General features: G+C 48.5%; 1 protein-coding gene across 6 annotated transcripts in view; it reads right to left on the bottom strand.

The window, feature by feature from the left end:
* Positions 1-19,174, bottom strand: part of PEAK1 (pseudopodium enriched atypical kinase 1) — a 978,753-nt gene that overhangs the window by 109,841 nt on the left and 849,738 nt on the right. For all 6 annotated transcript variants that reach the window (XM_069624574.1, XM_069624576.1, XM_069624577.1 and 3 more), the window contains one exon: positions 1,668-4,925. In XM_069624574.1, coding sequence (XP_069480675.1) covers positions 1,668-4,825 — 3,158 coding nt within the window. In that variant the 5' untranslated portion in view covers positions 4,826-4,925. The remainder of the gene's footprint in view (positions 1-1,667; positions 4,926-19,174) is intronic.

Genomic DNA, 19,174 nt, shown 5'->3' with positions numbered 1-19,174 from the left:
TCAGAAGAGTGTGTGCAGACTAGACTCGGACGTCTCTCATTGGTCATATATACTTAGTTCCCAATCCAGTCTCCCAAAAGAAAAAAGAACACAATAATTTGATGTTGAAGTCCTCCCTCCCGGTTTAGTTGTGATCGATCCCCTGCACAACCTCTTGAATGTCCTTGTACACCCCCTCACATCAATGACCTACTCCCAGTGTTTTTCCCCCATTTAAATAATTTTAATTTTATGAAACACATTTTTCTCCATTTGTTTTAGTTTTATTAAGTGTAATGCCATATGACCCAGTCTATCCGGTCCATATAAATAAGTTGCAGCATCGCTGGCAATATGCTCTACCTTATCCGAGTTCATGATTAGAAAAATACCCACAAACTCTCCATCTCATGGTTTTACATTTAGAATGTATGTGCTTGCTTGGATACGCAGTTGAGTTTACCTGCGTAGTTTCAAGAGCAGCATTGTACATACACTCCCTCTTTATAAGTAGGGAGAAGATGGAGGGGTGTGGGGGGCGGCGGCGGAGAAAAAGGAGAGCAGAGCATGAAAAAAGGAAGAAAGAGGTGGAAAGTAGGGTAGCGGGCTTGAGAAGCAGAGATAGATAAAAATAAGAGGGGGAAACTGATGAAAATTATATTATGTCGTTGTCTAAAGTTCTTTCTAATGTGATCATCTAGAGTAATCAGGGAAGAAGTGGGTGTTATGGAGGGCATGGCACAACTAAATAAGCACCAGTGCTCCTGAGGAACTAAACCCCCCCCAGCCGCAAATACCGAGATCCAGGAGAGGAATAACGGGAGAATCACAGGAGCCACCCGGGCAATGATGGCCTTCTGTATGTAGGCTACTTCCTGATAACACAGCCTGGAGCATGCCACCAATCTTTGGGGTGACCGGGACTTGGTGGAAACTGGGCTCCTCTTCTGCCATTGCTAGGCTTCACTAGGAATAGTCTGTACCTATTCCGCCATCTTCCAAGCTCCGTCTCTGTGGTGCAGATGCCTACTTATAGTAATTGAAATTGTTTGGGTATGTTCGCCTGAATTTGTTTTGATCGCGGCAAACTGACCGAAAATTATTTGATCGGGGCCCAATTTAAACGCACATGCATTTTCTTTTTCGTTGTACCCCGCCTCCAATTTTAAAGGAAGCGGGGGACACCCCTGAACCCCAAAATTCCAAATACCAACCATGGGGAGCGGGGGACACCCCCCACACTCCCCGGTCTCCAGGGTTGGTATTTTGCAATCTATGCGACCAAATTGCCCCGAAGGCCAAATCGGCCATGCAAAATTCAACCAAATTGGTCATTACATCAATTGTTTTAGGTCAAAAAGGCTAATACCAATTGAAAGATGTGTACAGGAGCGTTATAAATGACATGACATATAAGGCATTCTGGAGGCAACGTAATCCAAAAATGGCCCAGTCATTTGGTTCTCTTTCATGGTCACTGACACCAACACACCCCTCCCCCATCTCCAATTTGGTCATAACCATAATCCCCCCTGCACACAATACTTTTCTCGCCAAACTCCAACACGTCAAGGCAAACAATTTGGTTCTGCAAGGTGTCCAATACAGAATTCCTTTTATGGCAACATCACTTTGCAGGAGACAAATTCAACATATATGGAGGACTATGTATTAAAAAAAAGTGTTACCTTTCAATCGTCTCAGGAAGTGGGGGCGGTGGTGGGAGGTTCCCAGACCGTTTCCCAGTATCTCCTGATGATGTAGGTACTGTTCTAGTTTGCTCCCCCACGCTTAAATCCTGGATGTTCTCTTGGGACATGCTGGGGTCAACGCTGCTCTCGGCTGTTGTAGACTCACACCTGTACATAAAGACTATGGACGGCTTCTCGCTGGCCTCGGTTTTAGCTTCGCTGAACCAGTGGTGACGCTGGACTGGTGGCGGAGGGAGCATGTGAATCACAGTTCCGTCAAGGCCCACAAGCTTCCCCTTTTCCCGTTCCCTCTCCCGTTCTTCCTCGTCATCAGTTTTCTTGCGGCGAAAGAAGCTTTTAAAGGAAATCCAACGCTTGGGCTTGGCATCCACAACCCGTCTTGTCTCCGAATGTAGGACAGACTCTGCTTCTGTAGCTTTAATGGGGCTTGTGGGCTTGGACCAGTTGCTGAAATGTCGCTGCAAGAGATTGCTCGCATGGTACGGTGATGATGTAGAGCGGGGAGGGGGGAAGGGAGGCCCTGCGTCAGATTTCGGGGTTGTTGCAGTGTTTGTGGCTCCAAACACAGGTTTTGAACTGTTCGTAGTAGTTGGCTTGGATGACAGTCCTTTTTGTGTTTTACTGAAATCAGCCTCTGTGGATCTGGAAGAGGGCTCAGTCACACCAATGGTCTGCGGTGTGAAAAGGGACTTGGGACGCATTGGGGTGGTGTCAACAATGTCTGCATCTGGTGGCAGGGAGTAGAGCTCATCCACGCTGCAAGCTTTGGTGCCAGCCTGTGGTGTTCCTGGAGGAGACTGTGGTGGTTGAATGGAGGCCACAATCTGGGAAAGTACAGTATTGGCATTTTCCCTAGTGCTTACAGCAGATGGCACCGATGTTGGGGTGTATTCCGTTTTACTGGTCTCTTCGGGGGTGGTTCGCTGACTTCTTGAGGGTGAGCTGTGACCAGAACTCGTGCTCCGCTGTGGTGAGGTTTGGCCTTTGCCGAGAGTGCTGTTCAATTCTTTCACCTTTTTGGCCACAGACCCTATTTTCTGTTCTGTGCCCAAGGTAGCCCCTTTGATTTGGGTAAATTCCATGGACTTTGTGACCCCAAGCACTGGTTCTTTGCCATCCGTATCTATTTCTTCGTAAGTGCTGCTTATAATACTTGCAGTTTTCTCTCTGAAGGTCATTTCTCCGTTGGTCCCCAGGAAGCTCTTGTAGATGGCCAGGTTATCGTAAGCATTTGGGTTTATCACGATGGGCACTTTGATAGCATTTTTGGCACTCCGAACATAGGCTGGCTCGTCATGAATTATAATTGGGAAAGGTGGCATGCCAGCATTGTTATAACTGTTAAATTTGATCTCCGACAAGTTTGGCGACTTTACAGGGATGGTTTTAGAAGAAATGTTTGTGGTGGTTGGGGAAGTAGGAGCAGATTTGTGACTGCTCCTCCGCGGGGGAACCACAGGCCCAGAGCATCCAGTTAATAACTCCACCTTGGGTATTTTCTGCCGTGGGCTGGTACTCGATGTCCATACTTCTTGATATCGGATGGCGCTTGACTTTTTTAGATTAGCATTCACCTGCCCCGATGTTGGCAGTGGGGGAGATAAAGGTGTACTTGGAGTACATGGGGTAGTTGGAGTACTTTTGTTTTTGGGGTTGTCAGTCTGAGCCCCCGGTTGTTCAATGGTCATGGCAGCGGACACATCGACTATGGTGTAAGGCTTGCACAAAGGCTGCTCCAAATTAACCACTCTGTATGGTTTTGCCTGCTCTTCCGTGGGAACTATACTCACCGTCAGAGCCTGCCCTGTGACCTCAACAGGCCCTTTGCTGCCCTCTTGCTTTTCGGTTTGCACTGCAATCTTTCCATCCTTCTCCTCCAGTCTCAGAGCAAGCACTGCCTTGTGGGTCTCCAGAACCTTTGAGGTACTTCGGTCGACTTTCGAAGGCTCTTTGCCAAGCAGATCACTGCGAAGATTCTCGTAGCCGGGTTCGGATGGCTTGATCTCTTTTGAAGTGCTGGGAGACAAGATCCCATTGCAGAGTTTCTGGGAGGAGTTGCTGATGGTTCCAGAGCGAGAAGACTCGGTAAGAGAAGAATCTGGGGAGGTGGAATCTGAAGAAACGATGCTTTGCATGCTCTGCTGGCCGTAAAGAATAACACTGTCCTCGCCGTAACCGTTCAGGATTTCATCATAGCTATCATCGTAGTCCACTGCACATATCCTCTGGAGGGACTTGTTTCTCAGAGGAACTGTGTTCCATTTTTTGTCCACACAGAACCGGACGGGAGACAAGGTGTTGGCTCTGAAATTAGCAAAGCGTGGCTGCCCACGCATGCGTATCTCCATTGCCAGCAGTTCCTCGTCACTTTCGTCCCAACTCTCATGCTCTCCTTGGATGCTGCCAAAGAAAGCGTCATCCTCACTTTCGTCTCCACTGGAGAACTCGGGGTAGCAAAAGCGGCCACCCTCGTTACTAATCACTTCTTCGCTCCCACTCAACATCACGTGCTTGCCTTGGGATTCCTTCATCTCGCCTAGCATACAGCTCGGGGGAATCTTCCTTTCCAAGGACCGCTTGTAGCAATGGTTGATCCTTCCAAAGAAACACTCTCTAGAGTTCTTTTCCTTACCAGATATCGGAGGCGTGATATCCAACCCTGCAATTTCCTTTAACACTTCACTGAGCCCGTTGTTATTGTTAGTGGGCATTTTATTGACCCGGTCATTAGTTTCATACGGACGATGAACATGGCTATAGCCTTCAATCTCATCGTCATTGTTATTGTTCAGTGGTCTCTTGTTAATGATGGCCTTGTTCCGATTCCACCCTAAAACCTGCTTGTTCTCGCATTGTTCCAACGTGCCTGTCTCGGCACACACACCTTGGCCATCCACAACCATCATGGTGGGCTTCACAGCTATGGTGGGTTTCTTGGCCACAGGGGGTCGGAAGTTACCCGTGCTCCTTGTGCGGTGGTTGTTGCTGTGGTTGGCATTGGTTTTCAGGTTGGTGCGGGACAGGGGAGCCTTCTCAGAGGCCGGGGGAAGCTGGTGCAGGCTCTTGGGTTTGAAGCAGTTCTTGCATTCCCCAGGTTTCCAGACGTGTTCTGTGAAGGTGCTACAAGCGGACATCTTTCCCAGTGTTGTGCATCAGAAGGAAAGTCTGGCAATTACAGCATACTGCCGCCTTCATCCGTTTCTGTGTCCCATTCTTTGCACGAGAGGGGCCCACCTTGGAGAAGAAAAGCAGAGGAAAGAAATTAGGTTGTGCTTTAAAAACATCTGGTAACAAAGCTTGAAGAGAAAACATTTCCCATTTTAAGAACCCAGCATTTTTTCTAATCTATGGAAACAAAGACCACATTAATCAAAAAGGCAGCGGTATTCAAACCTTTTTATGCTCAGCCCTTCCACTCCCTTGAGTACAAATAGTGTTCCTGGACCCCCCCACCCCCCCAAAGATGCCCCATCTGCTTATATTTTCTATTGACAGCAGTCGCTGTATGTACACCCTTATTGAAGAGACTCGTGGTCCCCGAGCCCCACCACCCCACGCCCCCCAACGTCCCTTCCGGCCATCCTTCTAGCCTACAGGGATCCAGGTCTTGCATCGGGAAATGTGCTGAAGGCAATGAGTCCGTGATATGCGCATAACACAAAAGAGCGGCACCTTGTAACCTTTGCAAAAGTATCAGTATGTCTACCTTTTGTTTTTCTGTAGGTTGAACATTTACTAAACCACTAAATAACATTCCAAGGCCGCAGCTTGATCTTTTTCTTCGTTCTGGGACACTGAGCTTTGCACCCACTCTTGTTAACCTAAAACCTGGAGGTTTAAGTCTCCGTCTTTGCAGGGGCCTTGAATATAGCGCTTGCTTGCACTCGTCCTCAAGGTGTAGACTAGTGCAGAACACAGGAGCATAAAGCGGAGGCAAGCCTCTTGCTTCATGCACATTGCTCACATTCTCTTCATTCCGCACGGGTCACCCGTGATCTTCACTGTCCGGTTCATATTGGAGTTGAGACCTTCAAAGAGTAGAAGGTGTGGAGTCAGTGCAGTAAAGACATAATAGGCCTTATTTCAGAAGAGGCAAACTCAAGAGGTCCAGCCTGAAGATTTGGAGCTCTCACTCCAACTTCCCAGCCTCTGCCCCACCCCACGAACCCAAGATGTGTTCCTGTCTGCATTACAATAATTGACCTAAATATATATAGGGTTGGGTAAGGGTATAGATTAGGTTGAGGGGGAAAGGGGTTGCGGTGCGGTATCCCCCTGCATTTTAGACCCAAAAAAAGGTCAAATAAATTTGATCAAATGTGATTAGGTCAAATAGACCCAAACCTTCCTGCCATCTCTTAGATTTTTAATTCCTCACATTTATCTGAAATTTTACTGGGTTCTTTAATGTTTAATTACACCCTATATTTTGGTATTCTCACGAGGTGACAGATCAGTTACCAGACACACATAATACTTAAGCCATAATGACGAATTCCCCCGGGGCTGTACCAGATTTTAACGGCCCATGGCCCGTGTTAAAAGGCCCGGGAGTTTAACAAGGTCCTCCCTGGGACGTTACCACATGGTACGTGACTGTGGAACTCGTCATTATAGCTAATAGCACCTCAGGATTACGTCCCTGGGTGCGAATAGGCATTTATTTCTTTGAAAGGTTTTGACCAGCGCGCGACCCATTCTTTCAAAGAAATACTAATCCAATATGGACGTTTTGATAATTGAAGTGAGGCTCTAATTGCAGCTCCTCTTCCATTTCCATGGCAGCCATGAATGTTGCCGCCCCGCCAGGCTACAGCCTCGTCAGATAATTTGGAGGGAATGAAGGAGGAGGTGGGGAGAGAAACAGAGAGAGGGAGGGAAAATGGCAAGGGGGCACTGGCATCTCTGCCATTGCTCGGAACGCCAGCTTATGAAGTGAGGTTCAGCCCGTGTTCCGAGCCACCTGATTCACTGCAGCACCCGCCTGGGGTGCTAATTAACTTTACAGTGGTTTATTAGGGAACTAGAACAGAACAGGGGAAAAGTAAAAAGAAATGGGATGGCATGAACAGGTCGGGATAGATCTGGTGATTTTTATCAGAAACCTCCAAGGTAACTAAAAGTTAGTAAATGGCTTTCCTGCAGCCTTAAAATATGTCTGGGATTCCCTTGCCATGTGAACAGTTTGTCTTACTAAAATGAGTCTTAAAGTCTGGTTTCTCAGTATCTGGTGCATGCCTGTGTGTCAGGATTCGTGGATGCCATTGGCAAACTTAGTGTGCATGGGGATATCACCCCTTTTTTCGCGTCTTCTTTCTTGTCTGGTTCTCATTAGTCACTGGTATCTCGTTCTTTTCCTCCAGAGTCTCCAGCTTTGACACCTCGAGGCAGCCAGCGTCCTTGTGAGCCTCTAAATCCCAGGTGAAGGAATTGAGGGGCTTTGGAGCGTACATGGTAGGTCTCAAAGTCCTGGGTGTGGACCCCCAGAGTTCGGACAGGAGGGTGACCAACTACTCCAACTACCTCTTATGGTTCCTTTCCATCTCCCTGCCCACCTTGTACACCCATCCGTCTGATGCCCAAGCTCTCTCATCCGGAACTGGCCAAGCTCCTCTTGTAACCGTATCTCAGCTTTCCACTCCTTTCACATGTCAAACTTCCTGCACCAAATCTGTTCCCCATGTCGGCTTCCTGCTTTTCACCTGTCCATTTTTTTTTAACATCAAGTCCTGCACCAACTCCTCATCCCTTTTCCTCTAGTTCCTTCTCACTTGGTAGCCACCTCTCATTGCTGTATTCTCGGTCAGCCTTTACTCTATTCCTTGCCTTCTACGCCGCTTTGGGCACCTTCCTTTCCCCCCCAATCACAAATGTCTGAATCCCCACCATCTCTTCCAGCTTCTTCAGTCCTTTGGGCACTTCTTTACAATCAATGCTCCCCAGGCCTGTCCCATCTCTCCCACCCTCTTCACCCCTCTAGGCACCAATGGCCTTCTCAAATTCACTCTCCAACTCACAACTGACGCCTGACTCTTGTACCATATTCACCCCTCTCCTTATTAATATTCTCCCCATCAGTACCATCACACCACGTTCAGCCCTCTAGGCACTACCCCTCCCCTAAGTGACCTCCTCCAATTCAACACTGCCTCTTTCACCTTTATCCCGCTGGGTGCCTCTCCCCGCCGATCTTCCCCAACCCTCTACCCCCTCTTGCACCTTCTTCACATCCCTGAGAACCACCCTCTCTCAGGTCAACTCTACGGTCTTTGGCCACCACTCCCCCCCTCCTTCACTCACATCAAACCAATGTCTGTCTCCTGGGCCTCTCCTCCAGCTCCCAGGCTCCAGTGTGACCCAGCCTTCTAGGCTCTACTCCCCCCCCCCCCACTATCCCCCAGCATAGCTCCTGTTGTCAGTCTCAGGACCCAAACCCCTATTCCAAATGCTTCCACTCTAAGCCTGAGCACCTGGGTATCTAAATGGCTTTAGCCCACAGACTCTTTCTGGTCAAAGGGGACTCAAGTGTGCCAGCTAGTATAGGGATTGGCTATTGGGTCACGCTCTTTGGGATGGTTTACAGCTCTGCTGTGGAGTTTGGGGCTTGCTAATCCATCCTCTTGGGTGTTCATATTCCTGGCCGTCATGCACTAAATCTTCTCCCTTGGTGGACTCCTTGAGTCCATCTGTTTCTAACTCCAAGACAGTGGAGCCCAGATCAGATAGCCAACTAGCGAGTTTCCCGTACAAATGTAGGTCCCCCTCTTTACCTCTTGGAGAGTATTCCAGCGCTCTGGCATGCTGGGCCAACATCCCTCAATTCTCTTCGGGACACGCAGCTGCAGAGTCACTGGCTTCAGTAGAGGTGAAAGCACTGTGCTTTGGGGCTGGGTACAGCCTGCTTTTTCGGGTCACTGCTTCCCAGGTGGTGGGGCAGTACCCTGTAAAGGGACCCGGCATCCAGTTGGCACCATGTGACCTCACTCTGTCCTCACACAGGGACTAAGTCAAGGTGATATGGGGAAACTCCACAAACCGCCCTGGACCCATTGTCTGCTAGCTTGGATGGCATCCATCCCTCTTGGTCACCCCAATGGAGGACCTCAAAGGGAGAGGGAGGGCACATTGTCACAAAATATGTTTTGATGGCTCTTACAGCAGAGCTCTGCTTTTATAAAAATTAATAAAATTATGGTCTGTTGCTTTTTCCTCAAAACTCCGGAACAGCGGATGCACATCCTGGATCCATGAGGAGTTATGGCTGACCTTTGCCACACAATCCAATGAGGTGCTCCAATAGCGTGCTCCAACTTAAAATGATATTAATGCTGCAGTTTCTGGCTCTTCTGCAGCGGAGCAGTAAAGCCTGGTATCCACTTAGGGGACATCTCTCGATTAAGCTTATTCTAGAGTCAAAATGGCAGAGAAATGCCATGTGCTAGAAATCTGTGTTTCATAATAGGGAATGTCATGCAGCCTGGCAGTGCTCCGATAGAAGCCAGCGATGGTAATTCTTCACGAGTCCCGGGTCAGACATTGAATTCAAAAACATGCACCTCGTGGGGGGCTGGGGGGGGGTGAGTGGGTGGATATAGATAGGAACGATGGAGAATGGGGAGGAAAAGGAGTAGCGATGGATAGTGTGGGTGGGGGAAGGCATGATGGACCGAATGAAGGCACAAACTAAGTGACTGAACAAGGAAGTGCTGAATGGAGTCAGTCACGAATGAGAGTGACGAGTGAGATCGAGGGATCGAAGGACAGAATGGTTAAGGGAGAAAAATCAGGAGTATAGGTTTTGAGGAGAGAAAGGAGAGATGGTTTAAATAAGGGAGAAAGTTAACAAGTGAGGGAGTGGATAAAGGAAGCGGTTGGTCGGAAAATTAATATATAGAGGAAGGGGAAAGTTTTTATATGAGTGGAATGAGGGATAGATGGATGGGTTAAATGAGGAGTGTATGGTGGATCCAGTAAGGACAACATTCAGTGATTGGATGGTGTGAGTAAGGGAATGAGGAAGTGAGGATGGGATGGCACGAAGGATGGACTCAGTGAGGGATGCACCAAGAGTGATTCAATATTCACATCTGATTCCATCTCGGCGTTGCAGGTGAGCGCGGCACTCCGGGTGAGTCTGGGCATGGGCTGCCTCCATTTTGGCCAGCAGTGGCCCCGGCAAGCCCACGCCATGCCCTGAAGCGTCCCTCTCCTGCGGCTCCCCTTCCCTCCCTCCTCCCGCCTCCTTGCCTGCCCACGTCCAGTGATTGGCCAGGCTGAGGCCTGTGTTTAATATGGAGTTGCCAGCGCTCCCTGCACGCCTGATTCCATCTCGACATTGCAGGTGAGCGCGGCACTCCAGGTGAGTCTGGGCATGAGCTGCCACCATTTTGGCCAGCAGTGGCCCCGGCAAGCCCACGCCATGCCCCGAAGCGTCCCTCTCCTGCGGCTCCCCTTCCCTGCTGCCTCCCTGCCCACCCCATCACCCCTATTGGTCCATCAAGGCTCTTAAGCCACCTTCCAAGGGCAGCCCCTGCCCAGCAGCCCCTACGGCTAAGGACTCCGAGGCAAAGGACGGCTACACGGAGCATCTGCAGGTGTCCGCAGGGGGAGCAAAAGAAGCAAACTGACACCAACTAAACTGTAAGTGTGGCACGGGTGGGGAGCAGAGCAATTACTCAACTCCAGAAAACCCTTGTCACTCTACCTTACCTCTCCTGAACGCATACTGCCATAGAATCACACCATGCATACCTAGAGAGATTTGTCATCTCCAGCCTAACTCCATTATTGGCCTGACTGTAAATGTTGTAATGCATTACGCACTAACACACTAGCCAATGTTAATTAGCGCCATATCGGTAGAGAAATGTCATAATTAGTCTCCATCACTTTTACACAGGTGTAACAATGTTAGCATCAGAGGCGGATCTAACGGTCGCTAGGCAAACAAAAGGCGACCGGGCCCCCCCCCGCCCCGGGCCCCCCCGGCCCTTCCACACAACAGGGCCCGCCCCTTCCACACAACAGGGCCCGCCCCTTGCCCGCCCCTTCCACACAACAGGGCCCCGCCCCTTCCACACAACAGGGCCCTTTCATTTACACTCCGGGTTCATTCCAATCCTGGGCCAGGACTGGCCCAGGAGACGTGTCTACGTCACAGTGACGCAGTGTTATGTGCCGGCGGTGTGATCCCACGAGGAAAAAGAAGTAATCTCCATTGCCCGGGCCCAGCTGAGAAGAGAAGGTGCTGCTCGAGTCGAGGCTGTCGAGTGGTGTTTGCTGTTTGCTGTCTCCTGCCTACTGAAACAACGGGTAAGTTTAGCTATTGTGGGGATTTGTGTCTCCATGCTCCCGTGACTGTCTCCATGGACCATGCTCCCCTCCTGCCCCAGCCCCCCGTGAGTGTCTCCATGCCCCCCTCCCTCCCCAGGGCCCCCGTTTGTGTCTCCATGCCCCCCTCCCTCCCCAAGGCCCCCGTTTGTGTCTCCATGCCCCCTCCCTCCCCAAGGCCCCCGTTTGTGTCTCCATGCCCCCCTCCCTCCCCAAGGTCCCCGTTTGTGTCTCCATGCCCCCCTGCCTCCCCAAGGCCCCCGTTTGTGTCTCCATGCCCCCCTGCCTCTCCAAGGCCCCCGTTTGTGTCTCCATGCCCCCCTGCCTCTCCAAGGCCCCCGTTTGTGTCTCCATGCCCCCCTGCCTCTCCAAGGCCCCCGTTTGTGTCTCCATGCCCCCCTGCCTCTCCAAGGCCCCCGTTTGTGTCTCCATGCCCCCCTGCCTCCCCAAGGCCCCCGTTTGTGTCTCCTCTCCATGCCCCCTCCCCCAAGGCCCCCGTTTGTGTCTCCATGCCCCCCTCCCTCCCCAAGGTCCCCGTTTGTGTCTCCATGCCCCCCTGCCTCCCCAAGGCCCCCGTTTGTGTCTCCATGCCCCCCTGCCTCCCCAAGGCCCCCGTTTGTGTCTCCATGCCCCCCTGCCTCTCCAAGGCCCCCGTTTGTGTCTCCATGCCCCCCTGCCTCTCCAAGGCCCCCGTTTGTGTCTCCATGCCCCCCTGCCTCTCCAAGGCCCCCGTTTGTGTCTCCATGCCCCCCTGCCTCTCCCCAAGGCCCCCGTTTGTGTCTCCATGCCCCCCTGCCTCCCCAAGGCCCCCGTTTGTGTCTCCATGCCCCCCTGCCTCTCCAAGGCCCCCGTTTGTGTCTCCATGCCCCCCTGCCTCTCCAAGGCCCCCGTTTGTGTCTCCATGCCCCCCTGCCTCCCCAAGGCCCCCGTTTGTGTCTCCATGCCCCCCTGCCTCCCCAAGGCCCCCGTTTGTGTCTCCATGCCCCCCTGCCTCCCCAAGGCCCCCGTTTGTGTCTCCATGCCCCCCTGCCTCTCCCCAAGGCCCCCGTTTGTGTCTCCATGCCCCCCTGCCTCCCCAAGGCCCCCGTTTGTGTCTCCATGCCCCCCTGCCTCTCCAAGGCCCCCGTTTGTGTCTCCATGCCCCCCTGCCTCTCCAAGGCCCCCGTTTGTGTCTCCATGCCCCCCTGCCTCTCCAAGGCCCCCGTTTGTGTCTCCATGCCCCCCTGCCTCCCCAAGGCCCCCGTTTGTGTCTCCATGCCCCCCTGCCTCCCCAAGGCCCCCGTTTGTGTCTCCATGCCCCCCTGCCTCCCCAAGGCCCCCGTTTGTGTCTCCATGCCCCCCTGCCTCTCCAAGGCCCCCGTTTGTGGAGCGTAACTGACCCAATATCCTCAAAGCACTGTTACTTGAGACTTCAGCCTTTCATCCTTCTGAGGTTGATAAATCAGTGGCAACTTTGGTTGGGCGATTATTGTATGTGAATATGTCTATATATAATGGTTGACAAAATAACCAATAATGATCATTAACTAGAGTTTAGTGTGTCGAGAGTAGATGATTTTATTTTATAACAAAAGTTGCCGGACAGCGGGCCCCTCAATAAAACAAACCTGCATGCTGTAGGAATTATCCTGTGATGTCACCTCCTGTGATGTCACCTCCTGTGATGTCACCTCCTGTGATGTCACCTCCTGTGATGTCACCTCGTGTGATGTCTTCCCATTGCCCATGTTAATAAGGACCAATTTTTCTTCTTTCTTTTTTAAGACTTGCCCTGCCACGTACACATGCGCATTGGTCATCAGCTACTGAAACAGTCAGGATATAGTACTAGAATGGATCGAAATGACGTGGCCACCACCTACAGGCACAAGTCTGGTGCTTTGAAAAGGAAAGATAAGGATCGACTACTTTTGAATTCTGCAGCAAGCGATCCAAAACAGAGGAGATTATGTTTTTCCAGTACAGATTGTCAGAAGAGCTTGAGTACAGAAAGAGGGGGGCAAAAGTCTATTGGGGCCTCAGTTGCTCTGCAAATTGGTGAACCTGCTGTGGCATTTCCATTGTATGCGTGCACTCAACAGCTCTATGAATGTGCACCGGTAGCTACGGCTACTATAGCAACTAACCTAAACCAAAATGTTGACCATGTTGATGTGATCACAAACATGAGCCCACAAAAAGTACTCCAGAATAATTCTGTAACCGATTTGAAAATAGGAAGTGCTGCAGATAATACAGAGAATGAATGTATCACTGAGGTGGAATCACCGGGTGATAAATTAAGATCTGTTTTTGTAACAGATAAAGCGCTTTACAAACATGTTACGAAAGCTGAACTGTGTGCTCTGGTTTCTCATGGTGCATGCCAACCACTAGAAAAAGACTTTGCAGATGGCCAATATCCAAGAAATGCCAGTTTGCGTCACTTCTCCTCTTCATCCTATTTCATAAAGAATGCATTAAATGAAAGTGTAAGAGTGAAATGGCTGGCTTACTCATACAAAGATCACTATGCATATTGCCATTATTGCTGGCTTTTGGGTGACCATGAAGCCAAACATGTAAAGTGGGTTCAAGGCTTCAATGATTGGCGGCGTCTTGGACAATTAATGATGCTACACGCAAAAAGCAAATCGCACATGAGAGCTACTTTAGCTTTTTTAGCTTACAACAATGACCAAAGCATTGAAACATTTCTTGACAAACAAATTTCCGAAGAAGCTAAGAAGTGGCATGAAGTGCTAACTATTCTTTTAGACATAGTTCGAAGTTTGTCTACTTTAGGAATGCCTTTTCGGGGTCATCGGGAAAACCTAGATGGTCTCAACTGTGGACTTTTTTTGACGGTTGTTAAGTTGATTGCCAGGTACAATCCTACTTTTAATGCTCACCTCAACTCACAAAGCCGTATAAAGTATGTCAGCAAAACCATAACTGATGAGCTCATTAGCATGATTGCTTTGGAGACTAGGAAGTCAATCCTAGATTTGTGCAAAGAGGCGAAATTCTTTACACTGATTGCCGATTCAACGACTGATATATCCCATGTAGATCAAATGGCAATATTGGTACGATATGTTCATATTGATAGAGAAAAAAACAATGTGACCATCAATGAGAGCTTTCTTTCTTTCATTGACATACAGCAAGCAGATGCAGCTGCATTGTGTTCCCGCATTGTGAATGTTCTTTTTGGGGACTATGGGCTGAATCGTAATTATCTATGTGGGCAGGGATATGATGGAGCAAGTGTGATGTCGGGCGCACGGGGTGGATTGCAGGCAAAAATTAAAGATTATTTGGGAGACCATCTCTATGCCCCTTATATACACTGCCCTGCTCATCAAATTAACTTGGTTCTGGTACATGCAGCAGAGAACAGGGCCAGCCCAACCACCAAATGTTTCTTTGCCGTCATACAATCAGTGTACACTTACTTTGCATTTTCCAATCGTCGCTGGGCACTTTTATTGAAAAAATCAGAAAACCATGAACACCTTACTTCGCTTGCCCAGGAAAGTGACTCAATAGTTACAAAGGAAAATTCCCAACTAGATGACATTTGTAACTTTGATGATCTAGAAGACTGCAGCGGAATTCCACAAGAGGAATCCTCCAGTGCAGTAGAAAATGAAAAAGAACTATATGATGTCGCACCTAGTTCATCAAGGCAAGAATATAAAAAACCTCGCCATGTTCCATTGCGCTTAAAAGCCCTGTGTGAAACACGTTGGTTTGCTCGTTTGAAGGCAGTTGATGCTATGAAAGAGAACTTTTTGAACATAATTGAGTGCCTTGAGGATGAAGCCCATGCCCAACGAAGTAATGGAGAGGATGTAATGAAGGCAAGAACACTCCTCTTATCAATGGATTGGGTATTTTATCTGAACTTGTTGTGGTGGCAGAAAGTCCTCACTGTTATGGATGCTGTGGCACGCATCTTACAGTCTAAGTCAATTGACCTATTTTTGGTTGCTGAAATTTTTAAAGTGACAATACAGAAGCTTCAGAATTTAAGGTCAGATGATGCCTACTTTGATTTGATTAAATGTGCCAGAGAAGAATGGGAAGCAATGGGGCTTGAACAGAATGATTTCCCTGTCCAACGTGAAAGGCGTGTACCAAGGCGTGATGGAGAAACTTTAAGGGATGTGGCACTTTCACCTTTGGAAAAACATAAACTAGGATACTTTGAAGTATTGGATAACATGCTTGGTGAAATGAGAGAGCGATGCAATGGCTTCCAAGAAGTGAGTGAACTGTTTGGCTTCCTACAGCCCCAAAGGTTATCAGGCCTGAGCAGTGTTGAGCTAGGAAAACCAGTTGAACTCCTCCTAAAGAAATATTCAGTCTTCAGCCCGGAGCTACTGGGCAACCTGGTCTTATTCCAGACCTACTATTTTGAAGTTCAGAAACATGTCAAAACTGGGAGTGCATGCCCCACGAGTACAGTGCTAAATTATCTGCAGTTTATAATCTCCTCTTCTCTGGAAGATGTCTTACCAGAGATGTCCATGCTGTGCAGGATATTTTTAACCCTGCCAATAGGCATTGCAAGTGCAGAGAGGAGCAGGAGTACTTTAAGGCGTGTGAAAAACTACATGCGCTCTACCATGACACAGAAGCGTCTAAGTGACTTGGCGCTTCTGGCAATTGAACAAGCTACTGTGTATAATTTAGATTTATCAAAACTGATAGAAGCATTTGCAAAGGCAAAGGCACGAAGAGGCAGTGTATTCCTATAAAATTTGGGGACCTTTGGTTGGCGCTGGCAATTTATTTACTTCTAGCATTGCACTTTATTTTTTTATGTATGCGTAGGGCATCATTTTATGAAGCTTAGCTGGCAATTGTGTTTTAACTTCCCTTATTGCACAAGAATGTCTATCAAGGAACTGTTTTTTTTTGGTTGCACAATACTGAATTTATTGTACTGCGAAATGTGTACTTATTAAAGACATATTTCCACAAGGTTCTGTATTTTTGTGAAAAATGTCCAGAGTTGTAATTACAAACATTGGATCCAGCTAGACTTCTTAGAGCCATTTTTCTAGGAAATTGGGCGCTCTTTAAAAGCTTTAAGTAATTCTCTTTCGCCATTAGCCTTGAAGCATGTTCATTTCCAACATTAGCTTTAGGCTTCATCCGCCAATATTACCATTGATAGCAAAGCCTGCTTAGGAGGCCCATCTGTTTCCAGTTAGTCAGACCCCTAGGCAACTGTAATAAAGACAACTTCATAAAAAATAGCTTTTGTCCCTAAAGTTTGCCATTGTGCACTTGTTACCTCAATTAACTCCGCCCACCCTAAGCTCCGCCTCCATGACCCGCCCACCTAGGGCCCTCTGTCAGGTGCTGCCCACGGGGCCCTTTGCCTTAAATCTGCCACTGGTTAGCATGTACCACACTTAGATTGAATTCTCAATTTAGCCTGCGCCGCATCTAGATAGAAATGTGAATGTTAGCATGTACCACACTTAGACTGAATTCTCAATTTTTGCTTGCGTCACATCTATACAGGTTTGTGAATGTTAGCACATGCCACACTTAGATGAAACCGTAATGATGACAAGGGCAACACCCGGATGGAATCATGATCACTAGCCTCCTCACATATAGACAGAATTTTGAATTAACAAGCACCACACACTCAAATGGAATAATACATGATAGCAAGCATCACACCTAGACATAACTGCAAGGACAGAAAGGGCAACTAACCAATCCACTAACAATTTCACCCCTCTGCTTACACAGCTCAAACTCTAACCAAACACAACCACAAGCCTAAAATGCAGCAATCCGCACAAACTTCACCACACCGCAACAACAAAACAAACCGCACATAGACTTGGACAACAGCACACAACGACTACCGATCGTAAAACACCCCAAGCCCAGCCAACGGACCCACGGGGCTGAGGCTGCCAACAGCAAATCACTGCTCTCTTGCACTTTTCCAACCTATTCCCACTAACTCAATCCCCACCCCCCTCCCTCTTTCAGAGCCGCCAGAGCGCCAGGGGACCACTCCAGTGGTGACAGTGCGCGGTACAAATGTCCTTTAACATTAACCTCTACTGTTCTGCAGGAGTAAAGGTCTGAGTAATGTATAAACTCTTAGTAAACCAGAAGTGAGCACTATCCTGAAGGTGAAAGAGGCACATGCCTCCTCCACCTCTTTAAGGAAGCATGGGTTGAGGGAGGGCTATACTCTCCAGTGTGTGAGCTGGCACAGTAGCATCCAAACAGCAATAGTATTGGGGTACCAACTAATAAAAACAATGCTAGTCCATTCCTCTAACCGAAGCACAGAACATGCTATATGTAATGAAAGGGAGCCCCCTGGGTCTTAAGACGAGCAATATTTCCAGCAGCAAAGTCAGGTTCAATGAAGGTTTTGAAAAAAGGCAAGCAATGGGGTGTTAAATTTCACAATGGCCTTTAATTCAGGTCAGGGGGTGGTGGCGGGTGGAAGGAGGAGTCAGAACACAGACATTATTACGTGATTTTATTTTCAATAATAGAAAAGGCTTATCTTGCTCTATCGCTAAAATAAAATTCCCTACCTTACTAAAATAAACTAAGGTGCTAGTCTGTCGTCAGGAAGCTAAAAAATAAATAAAATAAATGACCTTAGTCCGAACCAAATGCTACACCACTAATAATACAAACTAAACTGTCCCCAAAAGAATCTCTTCTGGTGGCACCCCCTTTGCCTTCTTTCGTCTTGAGTCTTCCTCCAGGGTATTTTCGTTTCATACAAGTCTAATATCTGAATGTCTCTCTCATAAAAATGCTTCTTATGGTCTCCTCTGGAACTGAAATATCTCTTTCATGAACTCCTGAAGCTCTTCCCAACTGTTGGTGGGTCTCATTTTTCTGAGCAAATGGCCCTTAATATGGTTCTCTTGAATATCGTCTCTTAATCACGTTCCTTTCACTCTGAGTTGTTCCTCTGACTTATTAGCTTTGAGAGTCACCCTCCACCCATCTCTGAGATGGCTTTAGCAAGGTTCCTTCTTTCTTGGTGTACTTCACTTTGTACTCCCAACTCCCAACGCATTTCACAACTTTTCTGAAAGGGGTCTCCCCACTAACAATTGTCTCTTGAAATCACTTGTTGGGGTTTTCTTTCTTGTACCCAAAATAGTTGTTTCCACTTGCTTAATGGTTCACAACCTTTTCCTTGCTTTAGGCTTTTGAATATCTTCTCAGATATCAGTTTCTACTCATTCGTTATTCCGCTCCTACATGTATCACAATAATAGTCTCCTTATTTATTCATGCTCTCGGCGGGTGCCCACTCCTCCAGCACACCCCTGTACCTGCATCAGCCACAGGTGATTTCGCTGGGCTCAGCTCACGCTTGAGCAGGTCAATTTCCTCTCTTGGCTTCCGCCTCACGATTTCTCCAGTTTCAATTTCTCTGCAACTCGTTGCATTCCCCGAACGGCAGCTGGTGGAATCTTTCCTCACTTCCCATCATCCAGGTTTTGGCATAGTTAGGATGGGCCTAGGTCCATCACAGCACCTATGGGGTCACATGACCTCTTTGGACGGTTCATCTACTTCCGTCCCGACAACGGTTCTCCTGCATCTCCGAATTGCCTTCTCCGCTTCTTGGAGTGCTGTGGCTGCACTCCGCTCTGCCTCTCCTTGGTGTTCCGACATCAGGGGGCTTCCCCTGCATGCTGTTCCCGCTTCTGTGTGGGCCTCCTAGTCCTGTTTTCATACTCATTTCTTAAAGTGAGATCTCCTTTATTTTCAAATAACGTGTTGTTTCCACATTACCTTCAGCTAAACAGGAAGACACAGTGTTTTGGATGCAAGGTAGTCTCATGCATGCAGATAAAGTGTCCTGCATAGGGGATTCCCTTTCGGAACTGGAGTCCTTGTCCCCCAAGGGGGGGAGTCACTCCCAGCAAGGTATCACTTGCCCAGACTCCTTGTGAGGGTCTTGTGGAGTGGGCTGACCTCCCTAGCCTCAAAGGGGTTGGCTCGCCCTTGGGGTGAAGGGACAAATACTCCCGATTCATCACAGGGGACAGAACCACTACAAATACATTTGAGGCTTGTTCTTGAAACTGAAAAGAGTTCAGACAGGCTTCTAGGTGCTTTAATGCAGTTCGAGATTGGTTGAGTTGTGCTTC

This window comes from Ambystoma mexicanum, chromosome 11 (genome assembly GCF_040938575.1).
Source record: "Ambystoma mexicanum isolate Mex_15411 chromosome 11, UKY_AmexF1_1, whole genome shotgun sequence".
Classification (NCBI taxonomy): Eukaryota; Metazoa; Chordata; class Amphibia; order Caudata; family Ambystomatidae; genus Ambystoma; species Ambystoma mexicanum.
Note: the sequence above shows the minus strand (reverse complement) of the source record. Positions and strands in the feature narration are given on the sequence as shown.